Source organism: Coturnix japonica, chromosome 12, assembly GCF_001577835.2.
Source record: "Coturnix japonica isolate 7356 chromosome 12, Coturnix japonica 2.1, whole genome shotgun sequence".
Lineage (NCBI taxonomy): Eukaryota > Metazoa > Chordata > Aves > Galliformes > Phasianidae > Coturnix > Coturnix japonica.
In genome coordinates, this window is record NC_029527.1 from 675,555 (window position 1) to 692,988 (window position 17,434).

The window sequence follows — 17,434 nt, forward strand, 5'->3', positions numbered from 1 at the left end:
CTGCAGGAGCTGGCTCTCCCAGACAAATGAGCCTATTTGCCTAAGATCCCTGGGAATTCCTTATTTCTCCTGGCTCATAGCAAAATCCTGCACACTGCTGCCTGGAAGGTGGCAGGAGCCATCCTTCAAATGTGACGCGTCTCCTGGCCAGTGTCCCCCAGGGGCAGAGGTGAGGACCTAACCAGGGGCACCTCACCTGGGGCTGCAGGTTGGGGTGCAGCAGCACGTAGCCATTCAAGTCAATGGCGAAGACATAACCATTGGCGCCCAGCTGTGGGGGAACAAGAGCAGGGGTGAGCTGTGCCACACCATGCTCAGGACTGCAGTGTGGCAACAGGACCCTGGGACAGGGGCAGATGGGGCAAGAGCCCCTCACGCACATTGTATCGTGGTGTCAGCTTCTTGATGTCGTTCAGCGCCACGTCGATCCCCATCACACCCAGGATAAGCTGGTTCTGGAAGGCAGCACGAAGCAGCAGAATCAGTGGGTGCACCCACACCAAGGGTCAAACCCTTCAGGCAGCACTCATCCCCGCAGCTGTGCTCGCCCTCAGGCTCCACAGAGGGGACAGGACCCCAGGAGTGCTCCTACCTTCCTGTCACTGTTGTCCTCTGTCAGGTTGAACACAGGCAGCGTGCCTGTCACCACCAGCCCCAGCCCCTGTAGCAGCACAGAAGGTGTCACCCAGCCCCGTGGTGGCACCGGGCTGTCACACCACGCTGGGGTTGTGCCAGGTGGGCATCCTTACCAGCGCATCCTGGTAGACGTTGGTCCACTGCACCTGCTTGGCACGGTTTCCAGCCAACACCATGGGCCTGCCCAGCACATCCAGGTACTCCTGCAGGGACACGGGCAGGAACAGTGAGACAGGGGGCAGAGGCACCTCCTACATGCTCCTGCCCTGCGTATGTGCAGGATGGAATCTCAAAGTGGGAACACAGAGGTTCAGCATGGTACCCTGCAGGGAACAGCTGTCCCCAAGGGTACACAGTGACAACCCACACAGTGAGGGAAAGTGGCAGGGGGTGCTGCACAGGATTTATTCCAACAGCATCGTGGTGTTCTGGGGCTGGGCAGCTTTTTGGGGTTGACCAGAGGGCGGCTCTGCCTACTGCTGTGTCAGCACCCTGCCTCACCTGTGTGTTGATGCGGATGGCGCCAATAGAGGGGATTTCAAAGTAGTAACCTCGGAAAGGAAAGAGAGATGCAGGTAGAGAGCCAGTAATCTGCAGCATCTGCCCTGCTGCCAGCACCACTGCCAGCCCCCACGTGCCAGGTGACCCCACATGCCCAGGGGGTGATGTTACCCATGCATGCCCAACACCAGCCCCTGCTCACCTTTGTTGGCACATGCCATCCACTGCAGCGGGGTCACGTCATAGTTGTGCTGTCCCACAGAGAAGGTAAAGACACGCACCTGCGGCATGGCATGGCCGTCAAGGCACATGGCAGCACCGGGACCCCACTGTGGGGCCCCACACCCCAGCTTGTCCTGTGACCCCATCCCCATGGTGCTCAGAGATGGGTGCCAGCACCAGCCCATCCCCGCTGCCAGGCAGTGGGGAGCACTCACTGTCTTATTGGGCCAGTTGTACTTCTCAAAGACGTCCTGCACTCGGTCCTCACCACCATCCGTGAACATCATGATCATCTTGTTGCAGTTGGCACGTGTGATGTTGGACTGCGAGGCACAGGGATGGAATGTGAGGTGAGAGATGGCGCACACGTAAAGGGATGCTGTAGCCCCAGCACCCACAGGCACAGCCCTGGCTCACATTCTGCAGCTGGTCGAAGGCATACTCAAAGCCAGCCTTGTAGTCAGTTGTGCCCTTGGCCACCATGCCCTGCACATCCTCCTTGAAGACCTTCTTGTTGCGGATGTTGGCCTGCACCAGGTGCTTGAAGCACGACACTGGCTTTGCCTTCTCGTTGAACTGGGAGGGAGAAGAGAGAGTGGAGAGTCTTAGGAAGGGGAACCAAAAGCAGTCCCAGTAGCACATCTGTTCACTGCAGGGGATTTGGATCAGATAATCCAACTCAAATGATTCCATGATTCTATGATTCATGATACTATGACTCTATTGTTCTAATCCCATGGGCTGGACCATGTACCACTGGTACAGGGACACTGGAGTGATCTCAACCTGGGTGTGCTCGCTTGGCACTTTGGAAAATCAGTTTGCTGTTTTGGAGACCAGATCTCTGGCTTTGGCATTTCCAGTCCATGTAGCGGATCCTTGGCCAGCACTCTGCATATGGTGGGTCAATGGACACATCCTGCTGCCTCTGCAGTGTGCTGCATGGCAGCAAGTGAGCAGGGAATTAAGGGGTGATGGAATAAACCCTATAACTAGCATTCAGGTACGTGGCTGGAGCATCCAGGTATGCGCAGGGGGTGAGGGAATGAGTGCTGAGCTGAGCCAAGCCGAGCTGAGCTCAGCCGTGCTGCATAGAGGCAGCAAGAAGCAGGTTCTGCTTTCTGCTCCTGCTCTGTTTCCTGGCAGCAGGGACTGCATTAGGGGAGCAGTGATGCGGCAGAGGGGCCAGACGTGCTAACGAGCGCCGGCGCGGTCATGGTCAGGCAGGGGGGGCAGAGGCTGCTGGCAGCCCAGCTCATCTCCGTGCACCACATCATGGGCTGGTGGCACTGTCATGCAAGCCAAAGCCATTGTCCACCAGTAATGCCATGGCTTCCTCTGGTTTTGCTTGGGCCCAGGCATCACCCAGGGGCACAACATTGCTGGCCTGATGACCACCATGTCTCCAGCACTCCCCAGAGATCCAGGACCCCTCGGGGTGTGTGGGGCAGGGCTCAGCCAGGCAGGGCAGGATCCAACCTGCTGCAGGGCTACGGCTCTCCTTGAGCCAGCCTCAAGCTGCCCAGCAGCTGCCAGTGGTACCACCTGAGGATTTCATGTAAAAGAAATGGAGCAGGGCTCACCGAGGCCACGTTGACGTAGTCATCATCCGAGAGCGTGTCCAGCATCTCGTGGACTGAGGTCTTCATCAGCTTGAGGGTGAGGCCGCTCACACTGCCGCTCCTGCCACAGACAGGGGAGTGGGCGCTCGGCACGGCACAGGGGGGTGTGGGGTGCCCACTGCCCACCCACTCTACTCACACATCCACAATGATGACCATGTCCTTTGGGGATGAAGCACCCTGGATGTACCTGTGGGGCACAGAGAGGGTCGGTGTGTGTGGCAGCAGCCGTGCTGAGGGTCCCTAGCCCTGTTAATGCTGCGGCCCCACCAGGTGGGCATGAGGAGAGGCATGGCCAACTCGCCGCCGCGTCAGCCTAATGAGCTCTAAATGCTAAACTCCTCCATCACTGCAGCCCTTTTCTGCGCACTGATTGTGCTGACACATGCATCCATATTAAAATGCTATTTACCCCCCTGGAAGCTTCAAAGGCCAGGCTGATGAGGTTATTTTTAGCTCTGAAATAATAACGGCGTGTAAATCATCCTCACACCCCCCAAAACAATCAGGAGCACTTTCTCGCCTCACGGATGCACCCAGGCTGTGCAGAGGCGTCTGTCTCGGCCCCAGCCCCATGGCACTGCCCTATAGAGCACAGGGTCTCCCTCTGCTCCAGTCCAAACCCAGTGCTGCCATTGGGCTGGGGGCCTGGCTTGTTCCCCCCGCCTGCTCCCTGAGAACTGAGATGCTGCCTGTAATGGGTTGTGGCAGCGCATTTGTCTCCGGTGTCCCGCTCAGATTAATACCCAGAGCTCTGCAGGAAAAGGCTTTATTTAATAGGGCCATTTGTCAAGGGAGGGGAAGGAAAGTGAGCGGCACTGGCAGCTGTGGCCGCCCGGTGGCTCTGCCTGTCCCTGGAGAGGATGGTGGCATGGCTGGGGACATGGGCACAAGGGCACCCAATGTGTCCCACAGGGGCTCTGGGGATGGGGCTGCCAGGGATGTTGGGGCACAGGTGGGCATCATCAGCGGAGCAGAATGTTAATTAGCGATGCCAAATGAGCACATCTACCTGGGCTAATGGGGAGTGACTCCATCATACTCAGTGCAGTGTGTGGCTCAATGCAGCCTGCAGCACCATGGTGCTGGCACTGCCTTTGTGGTCCTTCTGGTTCCCTATTTGCTGCAGGAACGCTATGTGGGATTGATGTGGGGGCACCTCTACCTGTGCCATTGAGATCTGAGGGCTTATCTCCACCCCTCACCCCCCACATCCCCAGTGCTGGAGGAGGGGAGGGAGCAGGAGCTGAAAGCGCAGCCTGGCTGCCCCTGCCTGTTATTGTATCCATTTTCCAACGCCAACGATGTGTGAAATGAAAATTGGACAGAGCTGGCTGCTCACAGCACCAGAGCCCAGCGTGCCGGGGGGCAGCAGGGAGGGGGCACAGGGGATGGGGGCCCGCGCTGTCCCCCCCTCAGCCACTGCCCCCTTACCAGGGCCGTCTGCGCACATCATACAGGTCAATCTTATTGGGTGCTCTCCATGGGGTGGCTGTAGGGAAAGGCAAGTGTTGAGTAAGGGGGACCCGGGGATGGGGGACCTGAGGCAGGGGGCTGCCCATGTCACACACCAGGGTAGTAGCGGGTGACGCCGGTGGCGCTGCCAAAGACCTGCCAGAGCAGGGAGGGGTCTTCCTTGCGGTTCTCAATGAAGACGTCCTCCAGTGCCTGCGTCCAGTTCAGCTCGTTGAGGATCACGGTGGCTGCAAGGCACAGACCAGGCGGTGGTGGGGACACCGTCATCCCACAGGGGACACCGTGTCCCTTCTACCCCTTCCCCAAGAACCTTGTGGGGCCAGGCTGCACCAGGCCCTGCTCTGCGTTCCCACCGGCCCCCACACCTGATGCTGAAGCAATTAAGATGCTGTCAAACAGAGGTTTTAAATTATTCAGCTATTAAAGCAGCAGATAAGCTTCCGGCAGCCCCAGCCCACAGTTAATCAAATGGGGCTGACAGTGCATGGGAACAGCAGCGTGTCTCCATGGACTGGGGGTCCCTCCTGGCACCCTGATGGCAGCGGGGCCCTGCGGGGCACCAATGCATTCAGGGCAACCCCTGTCCCCCTTGGCGACAGTGAGGACTGCCACCCCTTGGTGACATGTCCCCAAGCCCTGCCTTGGGGCAGCGCAAGGCTCAGCACTCTGGTGTGCAGCAATGTGTCCCTGTCCCTGTCCCACCTTGTCCTCATCCCCATCCCCGCCCCACCAGCGAGCGATTGTGCCTTTAATTAGAAGTGGCACTGTAAATAAAACACATATAGGGTGTCATTTGCATGTGTAGCCAGGGGTGACGGTGGAGGGTGGCTCTGCAGGGCTTTAATCAGCGCATGGGGACGTGCTCTCTGGACTGCACCCAGCCCGGGCTCCAGCAGAGCGGTGGCTGTGCTCCCACATGGCACCAGCACTGCATCGGGCTTTGGAGCACGGAATGCTTCCCCCAGCCCACTCTGCCTCCCCCCACTCTTGTCATCTGTCTCATAAGCTGCTTGGTCTGTGCTGGCTGGGTAATAAAACTAATTGCAATTTCTAATCCAGTGATGCTGATGTGGTGAAATCACTCTGCCAACACGGCTCTGAGTGTGCAAGATGGGAGCATGAGCTTTGTCCTCGTCACCTTGCCCAGCAGCCCTTGCCAAGTGCCGGTGTGTGAGATGGCAGGGGCTGCGGGACCGGGGGGGGGTCGGGGAGTTGAGCGGCGGTGCCTGGACTGGGAGCAGCGTGTGGATGGAGGCTGGCAGGGAGCAGAGCAGCCACTAGAGGGAAATGCAGACCGGCTGTCACCGTGTGTCAGATGGACTGTCACTGTGTGCTGCTGCGGCCGGGAGAGCTGGGAGAGCTCTGGGGGCTCAGGAACTGTCACCTCCCTCAAGGGGACATGTCAGCCTGGCCCAGGACCACAAGCTGGCGTGGCACACCCTGCTCTTCCACCACACACGCCATTGTTCATCTACCTGTTCATCCACACGCTTGCCCATCCACTGATCTACCCTTCCATCTATCCATCCATCTGTCCATCCATCTGTCCATCCATCTATCCATCTTCTTGCCACCCCAGTGCCCACTGCTCTCACCTTGCCCAGCCCTGGGACCATGCTCTCCAGAGCACCATGCAGGGCACAGACGCAAGGCTGAACATCCCCACACCATCCCACAATGGTCCTCTGCTGCCTTCCCTTGGGATTTCATCTGCCCATAATACCCCTCCATAACCTCACCCCAAAGCATCCCGAACCCAGTGGGACAGCCACTCTGTGCCTGGTGGGGACCTGGGGCACGCGGAGCCGGGCACGTGGGGGCACTCACAGCCTTTGTAGATGTCAGTGGGGATCTGCACGGCGGCATATGAGTAGTTAACCTTGGTCTTGAAGTTGGCATCATCGGTGAACTCCAGCTTTAGGGAGTTGGATTTCTCCCGCTCAATTTCTTCCCCATCGGGATCATCCTGGGGAGGGATTGGGGTCAGTGTGACGTGCCCTGGGTAACTCTGCCTGCCCCCCCCCCACCAGTCCCAGTTCAGCTTAACCTGCCCTATGGGTTTGGTAGCACCACCAGGCTGAAGCCAGACAAAAATCCCACCCTGGCAAAAAAATCCTTGAAAATCAATTAGCGGCAAGAGGCAACTATCAAAGAACAAATTAAAACCGAGCGCAGCTCAGCGCTCTGTCAATAAGCAACGCAAACAATATTTAATTATGCTGGAGAGATGGCAAATCCCTCACTGCTGACGCTGGATCGTGCTCCAACCCAGCACCAGCACCCAGCCCTGAGCCCTGGGCAGGGGACATGCACCATGCCCGGCCCAGCTGCTGGTACCCATGGGATGGCAGAAGGGCTGGACCTGTGTAGGTAAGGAGGAGACGTGGCGGTGACATTGCCCTGACATTGTGAGAGTGGCGAAGCCATTCGCCACAGCTCAGGAGAGTAACAGGATTGCTGGGAAGGGTTCGGTTTTAATTCCAAGAGCTGTGTCGGCAGTGTGAGCGTGCTGCAGTGCTGCACGGCCACAGGGCCTCCCAAAGATGCTGAACCCAATTACGGCTGCAGGAGCCTGGCTGCAGGCATGGATAGCTCTGCCTCCCTGGCATGATGTAGCTGGGGTGGAAATCCAGATTAAGCTGTGCATTCTGCTTTATCACCCACCCCAAAGGTTGGGCGCTGTGGGCTGCTCCCACCCCTACGTGTACCAGTTTCAGAGACAAACACAACCCTGCAGGTCCATGGAATGCCCCGTGCATCACCAACACCTGTACAGCAAGCAGCCCCACGGTGAGCTGATGCCACCCAGCTGCTGCCAGCCCTTACCCACACAGCTCCAGGACCAGCTGGGAGCTCTCTGGCATGGGGTCACTGCCTCCCTGTGCAGCCACTCGGAGCCATCATGGCCAGCTGGGGCACAGAGGGTCCATGAGTAGGGCCAGGGGCAGAAACACTGCATGGAATCGGTGCTGGAGCTGCCGCTGGAGCATGGGAGGGAATGATTCGGGGCTTATATCGCTTTCACTAAGCACACCTCTGTGTGTCCATGGCCAGACCACATAGCATTTCTCACCTCTGCATTTCAAAAGAACTCCAAAGCTGTATCTCAGAAGTGTTACTGTGCATCCGACGCAGCCTAAAGAGATGCTACAGATCTGGATACCCTGTTTGACTGTTCTTGGCAATGCAGCCATGTAACCCACATGGATGGCTTCAGCACCTCTGAGCTGGGAGGTCAACCATGTCCCTGTGGCTTTCTTTGGTGAGCTGCCCCTTGGAGCTCCGCTCAGTGCATCTCCATGGGAACGAGCCGCCAAGGATGGCTGGGGACACGTCAGCCCAGCGACAAACACTCGGTGACACCGCAGCCCCTGTCGGGCTCTGTGCCCCCAGCTGCCCCCAGCTGCTTCCATCCCACCATGCGCTCATTGCACTCTAAGAAGAGCCCAGCCCAGCCCAGCAGAACGCCCTGCTGCCTCTCCCAGCCCTCAGCCTTTCCTGCGACGCAGCAGCTCTGCAGCCACGCTGGAGCTGGGAGCAGCACGGCTATAAATAACAATCAGCCTCTCCAGCCGCCTCCCCTCGCCCCCCTTTTCTTTATTTTTCCTTAATCTTTGCCAAAGGTGCTGTTTGGAGATCTTTCCAGCCCATTTCTGCTGTGAATTACCAGCCAGAGGAGAGAAGAAGGGGGAGAAAAAAAAAGAGAAAAAAAAAAAAGAAAAAAGGCAAAAGAAAGAAACTTGTGCAGCTGATAGCTTATCGGGAGCCAATCCAAATGCCACATGAGTCGAGGAAGTTGGAAGATTAAATTTTCCAACCCCTTTCATCTGCTGCTGACATTTCAGGGCCGCTCCCCCTCCCTCCCTCCCCGCAGTCGAGGTGCTGGGTGGCGATTGCTGGTGGCAGAGCAGTGACATGTCCCTGTGCTGTGGGACAGGACACGGCCATGTGGCCCCACAGCTCCGGGAGAGGTGCCTGGGGCCGTGGTGGGAGCGGAACCATTTAGGGCACGCAATTCTCCTCCTGCCATAGCTCCTCTGCCTTCCTAGCCCTGCATCTGCTCACACCAGCAGACTGGATTGCGAGGCAGAAATGAAAGCATTCTGTTTGGAGGATGACAAGAGGAAGCAATCTGACTCCAAATTGCTCTTCTGTGCCTTTTGTGAGGCTGGAAGCGTAGAATCTGGCTCACGGGTGAGTTCAGCTGGTGGAAACCTGCATCTCTCAGCATGGGGATGCAAAGACCCCCTCCATCCCTGCCACCTTGCAGTGGGGCTGTTGTGGCACCTGGCTTTGATCTCAGAGACACTGTGGGGACTGGTCCTGCAGGGATGGGGACAAGGACTTCCTAAAGGACCAACACTGCCCTGCTATGAGGACATCGGCCCAGAGAGGTGGTGATGCCCCACCCCTGGAGACACACAAAGTGAAGCTGGATGGGGCTCTGAGCACCTGATGGAACTGTAGGTGTCCAACCAAACGGCCTTCAGTGGTCCCTCCCAACTCAAAGGGATTCTATGATCACTGCAGCCACAGCTAAACTCCACTTCACTGCCTGGAAAACCATTCCCTGGGAGATCAACATGACCTCACACATCCTGGGCCTGGCTCTGAATCGAGCACCATCCCCTGGCACACACAGCTGGAGAACACTTCTGTGCTCTGCTCACAATGCCCAGCCAAGAGCATGTGCTGCCCTGAGTGCGACTCTGAGGATGGATCCCCATCCCTTTGGTGGCAGGAGTGAGGAGCGCTGCTCCTGCAGCACGCGGAGAGCCCTGTGGTCCCCCAGGAACACGTGCTGGCGGCCCAGCTGCTAAAGCCCACTCTGAAATCCAAAATCTGCTTAGGGAGATAGCAGAGCCGAGTGCAAGCAGAATGAAAAGGAAGCTCATTTCTTTCTCTCCCTCCTTAAACCCGGTATGAGGCTGGTGAATAAGTCCCGGTTACACTGAATAGGCATTGTCTATCAGGACCAACTTCATTTCAGTGAGATCCTGCTCAATTTAAATACAAAAATTGCAGTGAAATAAAAGAAAAGACAGGAAGACTGCTATTTAGCGTGGTTCAGACCCGCCACTATCATCTCCCCCCTCCTTTATTTCATCACCTTCTTTTCTCAACATTATTTTTTGCCAGAATTAAATTTGCCAGGGTCACACTGGGTGGCAGTGCTGCTGGCAGGGTGGGCAGCGTCCTGCCCCATGTCTGTCCCCACATGCAGGGACAGCACAGCCCTGCCCCAGGCCATATCACAGAGCTCCCCTGTGCCACCAGCTCGGCGTGACGTGGGGTGATGGCAGTGCCCTGGGGACTGTCAGTGCGGATTTGAAGCCCTGATTGCCAGAAATCACAGGATGGCTGCGCAGGGAGAGGGCAAAGAATTAGCTTCAGTCGCTAATTAAAGATTTGCTCTTCATTTGAATTTCAGATGCTGGCTTTAATTTTAGAACCTTCAGCGGCAGCACAGGGACCTGCCCAGCAGGACCAGCCGTGGATGCCACCGTGCTGTGGCTGGGGACGGGGATGGGTCACAGAGATGAGAGTGCAGTCATGGTGCAAAGGGATGGCGCTCAGTACTCACAGCACTCACGAATTCTGTGTCCGCCTTGGAGTCATAGTACTCGATGTCCTCCTCCTGCAGACAGAGCAGAGCTGTGTTATGGCAAGGCATGGATGGGGGGATCAGGGAGTCCCCACCCCCACTGCCCCGTACCCCTCCCGATACCACAGCACTGGGACGCAGACCCTCACCACGCAGACCACTCCACTGCCAGTCACCCAGTGGGTGACACTGGGATGCAGCATATCCCTGTGCCCGGGGTGCTGCAGTTGTAGTGTGTGAGCAGTGGCACAGCCCGGCAGTGAGGTGGCTGTCCCTGCCTGCACAGGTAGAACGGTGAGAGCATCCTCACTTTGCGTCCTTAATTTGGGGTGTTTAGAAGCTATTTACGCAGAAAGGTCCGCTCACATCCCTCTCCCTGCACACCAGGGTGCGAGGCAGCTGACAGCACTCAGAGAGAGGCAGGCGATGCAGCCAGCCATCACACTGTCAGAACAGCATCTCATCTCCCAGCACAGGGGGGAATTAAAGGGCGCTCAGGGCTCTCTTGTGCATGTGGCAATGCGGATGCAGTGGTGGCACACCCCGCACGGCTGTCACTGCTCACTGCCCCACAGCACTGCAATGGCCCATGGGGGGGGTCCCATGTCCTCTCTGCAGCCCCCCCAGCTCTGCCGATGGGGAAATTCTGATAGAGGGGAGTGAAAAACTCAATGCAGCACCTTCTGATTTTTGTTATTAAAAAGCCTAGTCACTAAGGGAGTGCATTTATAGGTTATCTGTGATTGGTTGTGAGATGTTGGGGGGTTCACAACAACAAGGGAAGGGAAAAATAATGTATTGCCCCTGGATGCCCCCCCTCCCCATAGCCCTGCCCCATGCCAGCACTGTGGCCCTGGCCTGTGGCCATTTGCACCTCACAGTGAGAGGAGCCCCCGGAGACCCATAACACAAACGAGCTAATTTCATGTTTAATGAGCTGTAATCAGAAGTGAGTGTGACTAACAACAGCCAGCCAGAGGGGGCTTCGTTATTCATTTTATCTTCCATCAGCTCCTCCAAAAAGCTCTGTCCCCCTTTGGTGCACAGGAACAGGGATGTGACCATGCCAGCAGCTGCTGTCACTCTGTCCATGCACTGTGCCATGGGTGATGTCTGTGCAGGGGACATGTGGGGCATCATCACGGCTCCACATGGGGGTCTCAAAAAGAGAGCAGGGTGTACTACAGTTTCCTCTCCCTTGCATTTGCTCTTAAAACTACACTTGTTCTCTCCACCTGATCCTCGCTTCCTTCTCCTCTGACCCAATCAAACACAGGGGTTGTGCAAACAGTGCTGGTATTTCTGCAGTCCTTCAGAATAAATGCCAATAGAGAAAAAGAGTGGGTGGAGTTGTTGAGAAGTCTGGAAGCAAGAGCCTTCCAGCATTGCCCTTGGCTCTTGGAAGCGAATCTGTGCAGAAGCACTTGCTGCTGTGAACTGGGAGGCACTGGTTTGAGCAGGTGAAGCACTGGTCTGAATGGGCGGAGCGCTGGTTTGAGCTGGTGGGCATTGGATGCTGCTCCTTGGTGTAGCACTAAGTACTTAAGTGCAGCAGCTGTGTGACAGCACCATGAGCAGCATTACCAGAGAAGCACAGGGTTATTTTAGTCCTCCAGCACATGGAAATTACTCTGGTGGTTAAGTCCAATCATAGAACAATCTGCACAAACTGGTGAAGCCACCAGCACCACAGCCTTCCATTCTGGGGCCCCTTACTGGACAGAGCTGCCCACTCTCTCTCCCCAGCCCCCTGCATACCCCCCAGGCCTTCCCCAGCCTCTGCAGGCACTGAAATATGCCTTTGTTTTTAACACCCACTGGAACAGGTTGCCCAAGGAGGCTGTGGATGCCCCATCCCTGCAGCCATTCAAGGCCAGGCTGGATGTGGCTCTGGGCAGCCTGGGCTGCTGGTTGGTGACCCTGCACACAGCAGGGGGTTGGAACCAGATGATAATTGTGGTCCTTTGCAAGCCAGGCCACTCTGTGATTCTATGAACAAATTCAGCAACTCAAAAATGACATCAGAAAGGTCAGCGCTTTGCTGGCAGTGCTGCAGCCCAGTAGGGTCAGAACATGAGGGAGGATGGAACCATGGGACAGGGATGGCATCCCATTGGCACCTCAGCACGCAGCAAGCCAGGCACATTGGTGCTGCCAACAGTGGTAAGCACACACCTGGGGATCCCCCAGCCACTGGTAAGGTCCAGGCACAACGTGTGAGGATGCAGGCTGACCCACAGCTGTGTGTCGGGATGAATCCCCCCCATTACGGCTCACAGGAGGAAGCAGAATGAGCCGTAAGCACCGCTCTGTGCCCGCAGCAGCTCCGCCAAGGACAGGTGGGGACAGCCATCATCATCTGCCTCGGCATCTTTTTTTTTTAACAAAGCAATTTCCTCCTTCCACCTCTGACAGAGCCGGGGGAATGGTTAAGTGATCTGTCAGCACCTCCTGCACCCAACCGACAGGATGCTCCCTGCTGACGGCACCCAGCCCTGGTGCAGGGGGACAGCAGGGACACCCATAGCACCCCTCGCTCTCTCCATTCCTGCTGGCCCCAGAGGCACATCTGCTTCTCCTGAGAGCAAACCGCTCAGCCCCACGGTTTTTGTGAATGATTTTCTTGTTCTACTTTCGTCCAGAATGGCTCTACAGCAAGGTTGGTGCTTTAACACAGTAATTCTCAGAGCGTAATGAAAGCTGACATTATATCAAACACAATAAAGACTCTCAGTTGATGGAGATCATTCCTGAACACACAAACCCATTAAACTGAAAAAAAAAATATCAATTCTACACACTCGCCAGCCAAAAGAAAATGTGATTTGTTATCTAAAAGGGGGTTATAAACACAGCTTCAATGCACTTTCTGTGCTGTAATGAAAACTGGGTTTGAAATGGCAAGACGACTGCAAATTAGAGTATTTGATTTTATTTTCTAACTTTTTAGGTAAGCCTTCTACAAGGGCAAGTGCAAGGTTACGGCGGCGATCTTTCTGTTCTCCACCGATAAGTGGGATCTGTAATTAAAGGAGGAGAAAAATGAAACAGGGATAAGGAACTTGTGCTTGCCCTTCTGAAGATGCTTTGACCGCAGAGGCTGGTGTGGTCCTGCATGGCCACAGATGGGGCTGGGGGCAGCCAGACACAACCCCACTGCTGCGTTCCCACTGCTCTACTCCCATTGCTGCAGCCCTGTCACTGTGTTCCCATCACCACCTTCCTGCTGCCATAGAACCATAGAATGGCCTGGGTTGCAAAGGCCCACAGTGCTCATCCAGTTCCAACCCCCTGCCATGTGCAGGGTCACCAACCAGCAGCCCAGGCTGCCCAGAGCCACATCCAGCCTGGCCTTGAATGCCTGCAGGGATGGGGCATCCACAGCCTCCTTGGGCAACCTGTTCCAGTGCGTCACCACCCTCTGGGTGAAAACTTCCTCCTAAGATCCAACCTAAACCTTCCCTGTCCCAGTTTAAAACCATTCCCCTTTGTCCTATCACTGCTCACCCTAGCAAACAGCCGTTCCCCTTCCAGCACACAGTTGGCCTTCCGGGCTGCAAGCGCACACTGCCATGCTGGGCTTTTCTGCCACTCCCCAGTGAGTGAAGCCTCGGTGATTCATTCTGTCCTTCCCCATTTGGCGAACAGTGCTCCCGTTTTCCCCTGAGTTTCATTTCTAATGGAGCTTGAAATTATCTGGGCTTTGTTATTTGCTTCCTTGTTTGCAGGTGGGAGTTATCGATGGAGAGCAGCCCAGGCTCCCCGTGCCACCCCTGTGCCACGGCACAGCACACCATGGCACAGCACAGGAATCTATTTGGGACACATGGCTGTTGCAGTGGGTGGTGTGGTTGGCTGTGGGGGTCATCCCATAGTGTGCTAAAGGCAGGAACAAAGCAGAAACGTGAGTGCGGTGCTGACACGTGCAGAGCTCAGGAAGGGGGTACTGCAGAAAGGTGATTTCCCCACCTTTGGGATGGGACCCAGAGGGAAGCTCTGCACCCAAAACATATGGGAGAGGGGAACTTCCCCACACAGCAGGGAAAAATGCAGTGAGGAAGAGGAAGTGGGAGAAAGACAACAGTAATAAACGTTTTATGAAGCAGAAAATGGCTTATAAAGAAGTCAACTTTCAAAGGCAATTTATATAATCCTGCCAAGCGCACATAAATGTGGGAATGGGTCTCTGCAGAGCCTAAGTGTCCCTTAAAGGGACAAAGCTCTGCTGCCCAGCAACACCATGCCTTGATGTGTGTTGAGCAGGCTGCACTTCATCACCATCCTGCAGAGCTGGCTGTGGTCCCTACTCTGCCATGTATCACCTGCCCTGCACTACAGCTGGGGACCCCATGGTGTGGGCATACACTGGGACAGCATGGTGGGATAACAGGGAGATGAGGATGGAGGAGCAGGGAAAGCCAGTTGCTGGGTGCTGTTGCTGGTGTTCTTACCCTTGGGCTTTGCATATGGCTCTTGTCTGAGCTACGTGGCATGAAGGGGATGGCAGCTGGTGTGCAGCAGAATGGTGTTACAGGGAACAGGGCTGGGGGCACCTGGAGCATGGGAACAGCACCTCTGGGAGGGAGGGCAGCATCTGTGGGATGTGGCCCTGGAATGGATGAAGTGTATGATGACATGGAACGGAGGATGGGCCAGTACTACATGGGTAGTGCACGATGCAGAGCAGAGACACTTCCACTGCCATCCAGGAAGGGAAGTGCTGCTGGTGGGTGGCATGGGTACCAAAACCCACAGCACTGCTGAGGGAGAAGAAACTTTCCAAGGAGAGATCAGTGCTGTGTGATTGCTGGGAGCGGCCTTGTAGCCATCCTCGCTCCTGTTCCTGTTTCATTTTCCCCTGAACCTCCATAGCAACCCATCTGCAGTGAGCGACTCTAATGTTTAATGGTCCTGCCATTAGCACTAATGCATTGCAAACACTCAGCATCTGCCGTCGCGCATTCAGATGGAAACACAAAAATAACCACGCTTGGTGCAATCTGTCATAAACTCCAGCTCGAGGTTACAAAATGACGTGCAGACAGAGGAAGGGAGAGCTGCGGCCAGGATGACCAGCAGCTGGTGAGAGGGAGGAGCACGGTGATGCTGCAGGCACTGCTGTGGTCCTTGGCACCTCATCCTGGTGGTGCTGCTCAAGTGGTGGGACCAGCAGGTCCCCATGGGCAGCACAGGCAGGAGGTGGCAGCCGCACTTGGCAGCACAGCCCCAGCATCCCAGCAGCATCCCAGCAGCATCCCAGCAGCATCCCAGCAGCATCCCACCCGGCTCTGTGCTGCCCTGATAAAGCTGCGTGGTGACGCATGGCCGCCCATTGTTTCCGGGTGACTCGCTCCTAATTACCTTGATGAAGTGGTAGCAAACAGTGCTGTTAAAAGTTTTTTTTTTTTTTTTTTTCAATGAATGTGGGTTTTTGAAAGGTTTGTGCCATGAATGGCAAAATGAGCCCAGAGTTCCCAGCACCGCAGCTGCTCCAGGCACATTGCTTACCACCAGGACTGACTGCACCCTCCCATGAAGGCTCCAGAAGGGGAGAAAGTGATTTTGGCTGCAGCACAGCAAAGGGAGGAAACGTGAGCTGAACCCACAGAGCTGCTACAGGTGCTTGGTGACCATCACCCATGGCAGGAGGGTCTATAGGAGCTTCAGTTCCTATTCTCTCCCCCACAGCTTCTCCTTCCACATTCATTTCCACTTGCATGTCCAGTGGAGCCCAATGACCACCCTATTTAGCAGCCAAGAGCTGCAAGGTGACCAATCCCTCCTTGCAGGTGGGTATGGGCAGGTGCAGAGCCACGACAGTGGTGCACAGGGACCAGCTGGGCAGTGCTGGAGGCAGGTTCCCTCTGAGCTAAATGCCACCGGGTCCATGTGAGGAGCTTGTCACACAGAAGGATGTATCACAGGGACAGGCAGCCCAGAGGTGACATCCCCTATGGCCAAGGCTCACCCTGAGCCAAGCCACTGCCTCAGGAATGGGGGCAGAGAGGAAAAGGAGAGGCCACTGCTATGGGACAGCACCAGCTGCATGTGGAGCCCTGGGGCTGCCAGCCTGGGGTTGGTGATGTTTGCACTCAGGGACACCCACAGAAGCAGGGCTGTCCCCAGGCTGTCCCCTCAACCACCGCAGTGGGCTCCTGGTGGCAGGGTAGGATCTGGCCCAGCCCTGAGGAAGTGGCTGGTAGACTCAGATTTTTTAACTGCAGGCTCCATTTGCACTGGAAGGAAAACAATCCTTCCTTCCTTTTGTATTATTGTTAGAATGTGAGAGCATTTCCAGGCAGAACACTTCAGATTCCTGCTGAGCGTTATCACTGCCATAATTACAAAGTCAAATGCAATCATTAAAACAACATCTTCCCTCTCCCAGCCGAGATTCACTCCTTCCCCGGCAGCAGCCTGGCACTGCTGTCAGGTGCCTCGGGCACGTGAGCTGCTGCCCTTGCCCGGTGCCTGCCCTGAAAAACCAATCCTGAAACCCTGAGAAACCTCTCAGCAAGAATCCAAACCCTCACTTGGTTCAGCCTCCCCCTTCTGCCCGCTCCTACTCAGCTGCAGACAAGCTCAGAATGGATTTGTCCACGTACCCTAAGGATGGGGATGGTGGTAGCTTTAAAATTTGTGGGGAACCAAGTATAAGGAAGGAGGAGCTGAAGGATGGGGAGCAGGGAGGGGACAGGTGTGTCACAGCACGTGTTCCCAAGGCACATGGCCATGGTGAGCTGGGGTCTTACCCGGATGTTGTCCTGCCAGTGATGGGCCTTCTGGAACTTCTCTGCTGCGTTGGCCAGCCTCTGCAAAGAGAGCGAGAGGGGAGAGTGAGTGTAGAGCTGGGTGGTGCCACGCCATGGCTGTGGGCAGAGCTCAGAGCAGCTCCATGGGGCTCGTCCCTGTGCCCACAGCCTCCATCCCCTCGCTGTGTTCCTAGCAGACCTCTGCATACACCAGTGCTGCAGCCAGGAGCCCACAGCTGCTCTCCCTGCAGCGAGAGGCTCCCAGACAGAGGCAGCCTGTAACGATGCTAACTGAACACTGTTAATTAGCCATGAGGCTGGCAAGGCTGCCTCATCCCAGGAAGGCTCCCTGGAGAGCTCAGCATCGCGGGGATGCAGCCAGCTGAGATGCGTCACTGCCAACGTCCCCAGGCACCCACTCCCCTGATGGAAGCACAGTGGGAGCAGGAGGGTCCCACACTGTTCCCCTGTTGTGCCCCCAGCTCACCAGGCACAGTGTGCCCACAGCTCAGCGCCCTGGCTGGGCACCATGCACAGCAAAGCACTGGGAGCACCGGGTGTGCAGTGGCACCATACATCTTCCCATGGGGACAGCACGGCTTGTTCTTATCGGCTGCATA

General features: G+C 56.2%; 1 protein-coding gene across 2 annotated transcripts in view; it reads right to left on the reverse strand.

The window, feature by feature from the left end:
* CACNA2D2 (calcium voltage-gated channel auxiliary subunit alpha2delta 2) overlaps nucleotides 1-17,434 on the reverse strand; it is a 111,258-nt gene that overhangs the window by 11,443 nt on the left and 82,381 nt on the right. For both annotated transcript variants that reach the window (XM_015874546.2, XM_015874547.1), the window contains exons 4-18: nucleotides 16,815-16,874; nucleotides 10,042-10,095; nucleotides 6,285-6,423; nucleotides 4,553-4,684; nucleotides 4,416-4,473; nucleotides 3,121-3,171; nucleotides 2,943-3,042; nucleotides 1,777-1,935; nucleotides 1,575-1,682; nucleotides 1,340-1,418; nucleotides 1,138-1,187; nucleotides 750-839; nucleotides 593-661; nucleotides 381-455; nucleotides 197-271 (exon numbers count right to left, since the gene is read on the reverse strand). In XM_015874546.2, the coding sequence (XP_015730032.1) occupies nucleotides 197-271; nucleotides 381-455; nucleotides 593-661; nucleotides 750-839; nucleotides 1,138-1,187; nucleotides 1,340-1,418; nucleotides 1,575-1,682; nucleotides 1,777-1,935; nucleotides 2,943-3,042; nucleotides 3,121-3,171; nucleotides 4,416-4,473; nucleotides 4,553-4,684; nucleotides 6,285-6,423; nucleotides 10,042-10,095; nucleotides 16,815-16,874 (1,299 nt within the window). The remainder of the gene's footprint in view (nucleotides 1-196; nucleotides 272-380; nucleotides 456-592; nucleotides 662-749; nucleotides 840-1,137; nucleotides 1,188-1,339; nucleotides 1,419-1,574; nucleotides 1,683-1,776; nucleotides 1,936-2,942; nucleotides 3,043-3,120; nucleotides 3,172-4,415; nucleotides 4,474-4,552; nucleotides 4,685-6,284; nucleotides 6,424-10,041; nucleotides 10,096-16,814; nucleotides 16,875-17,434) is intronic.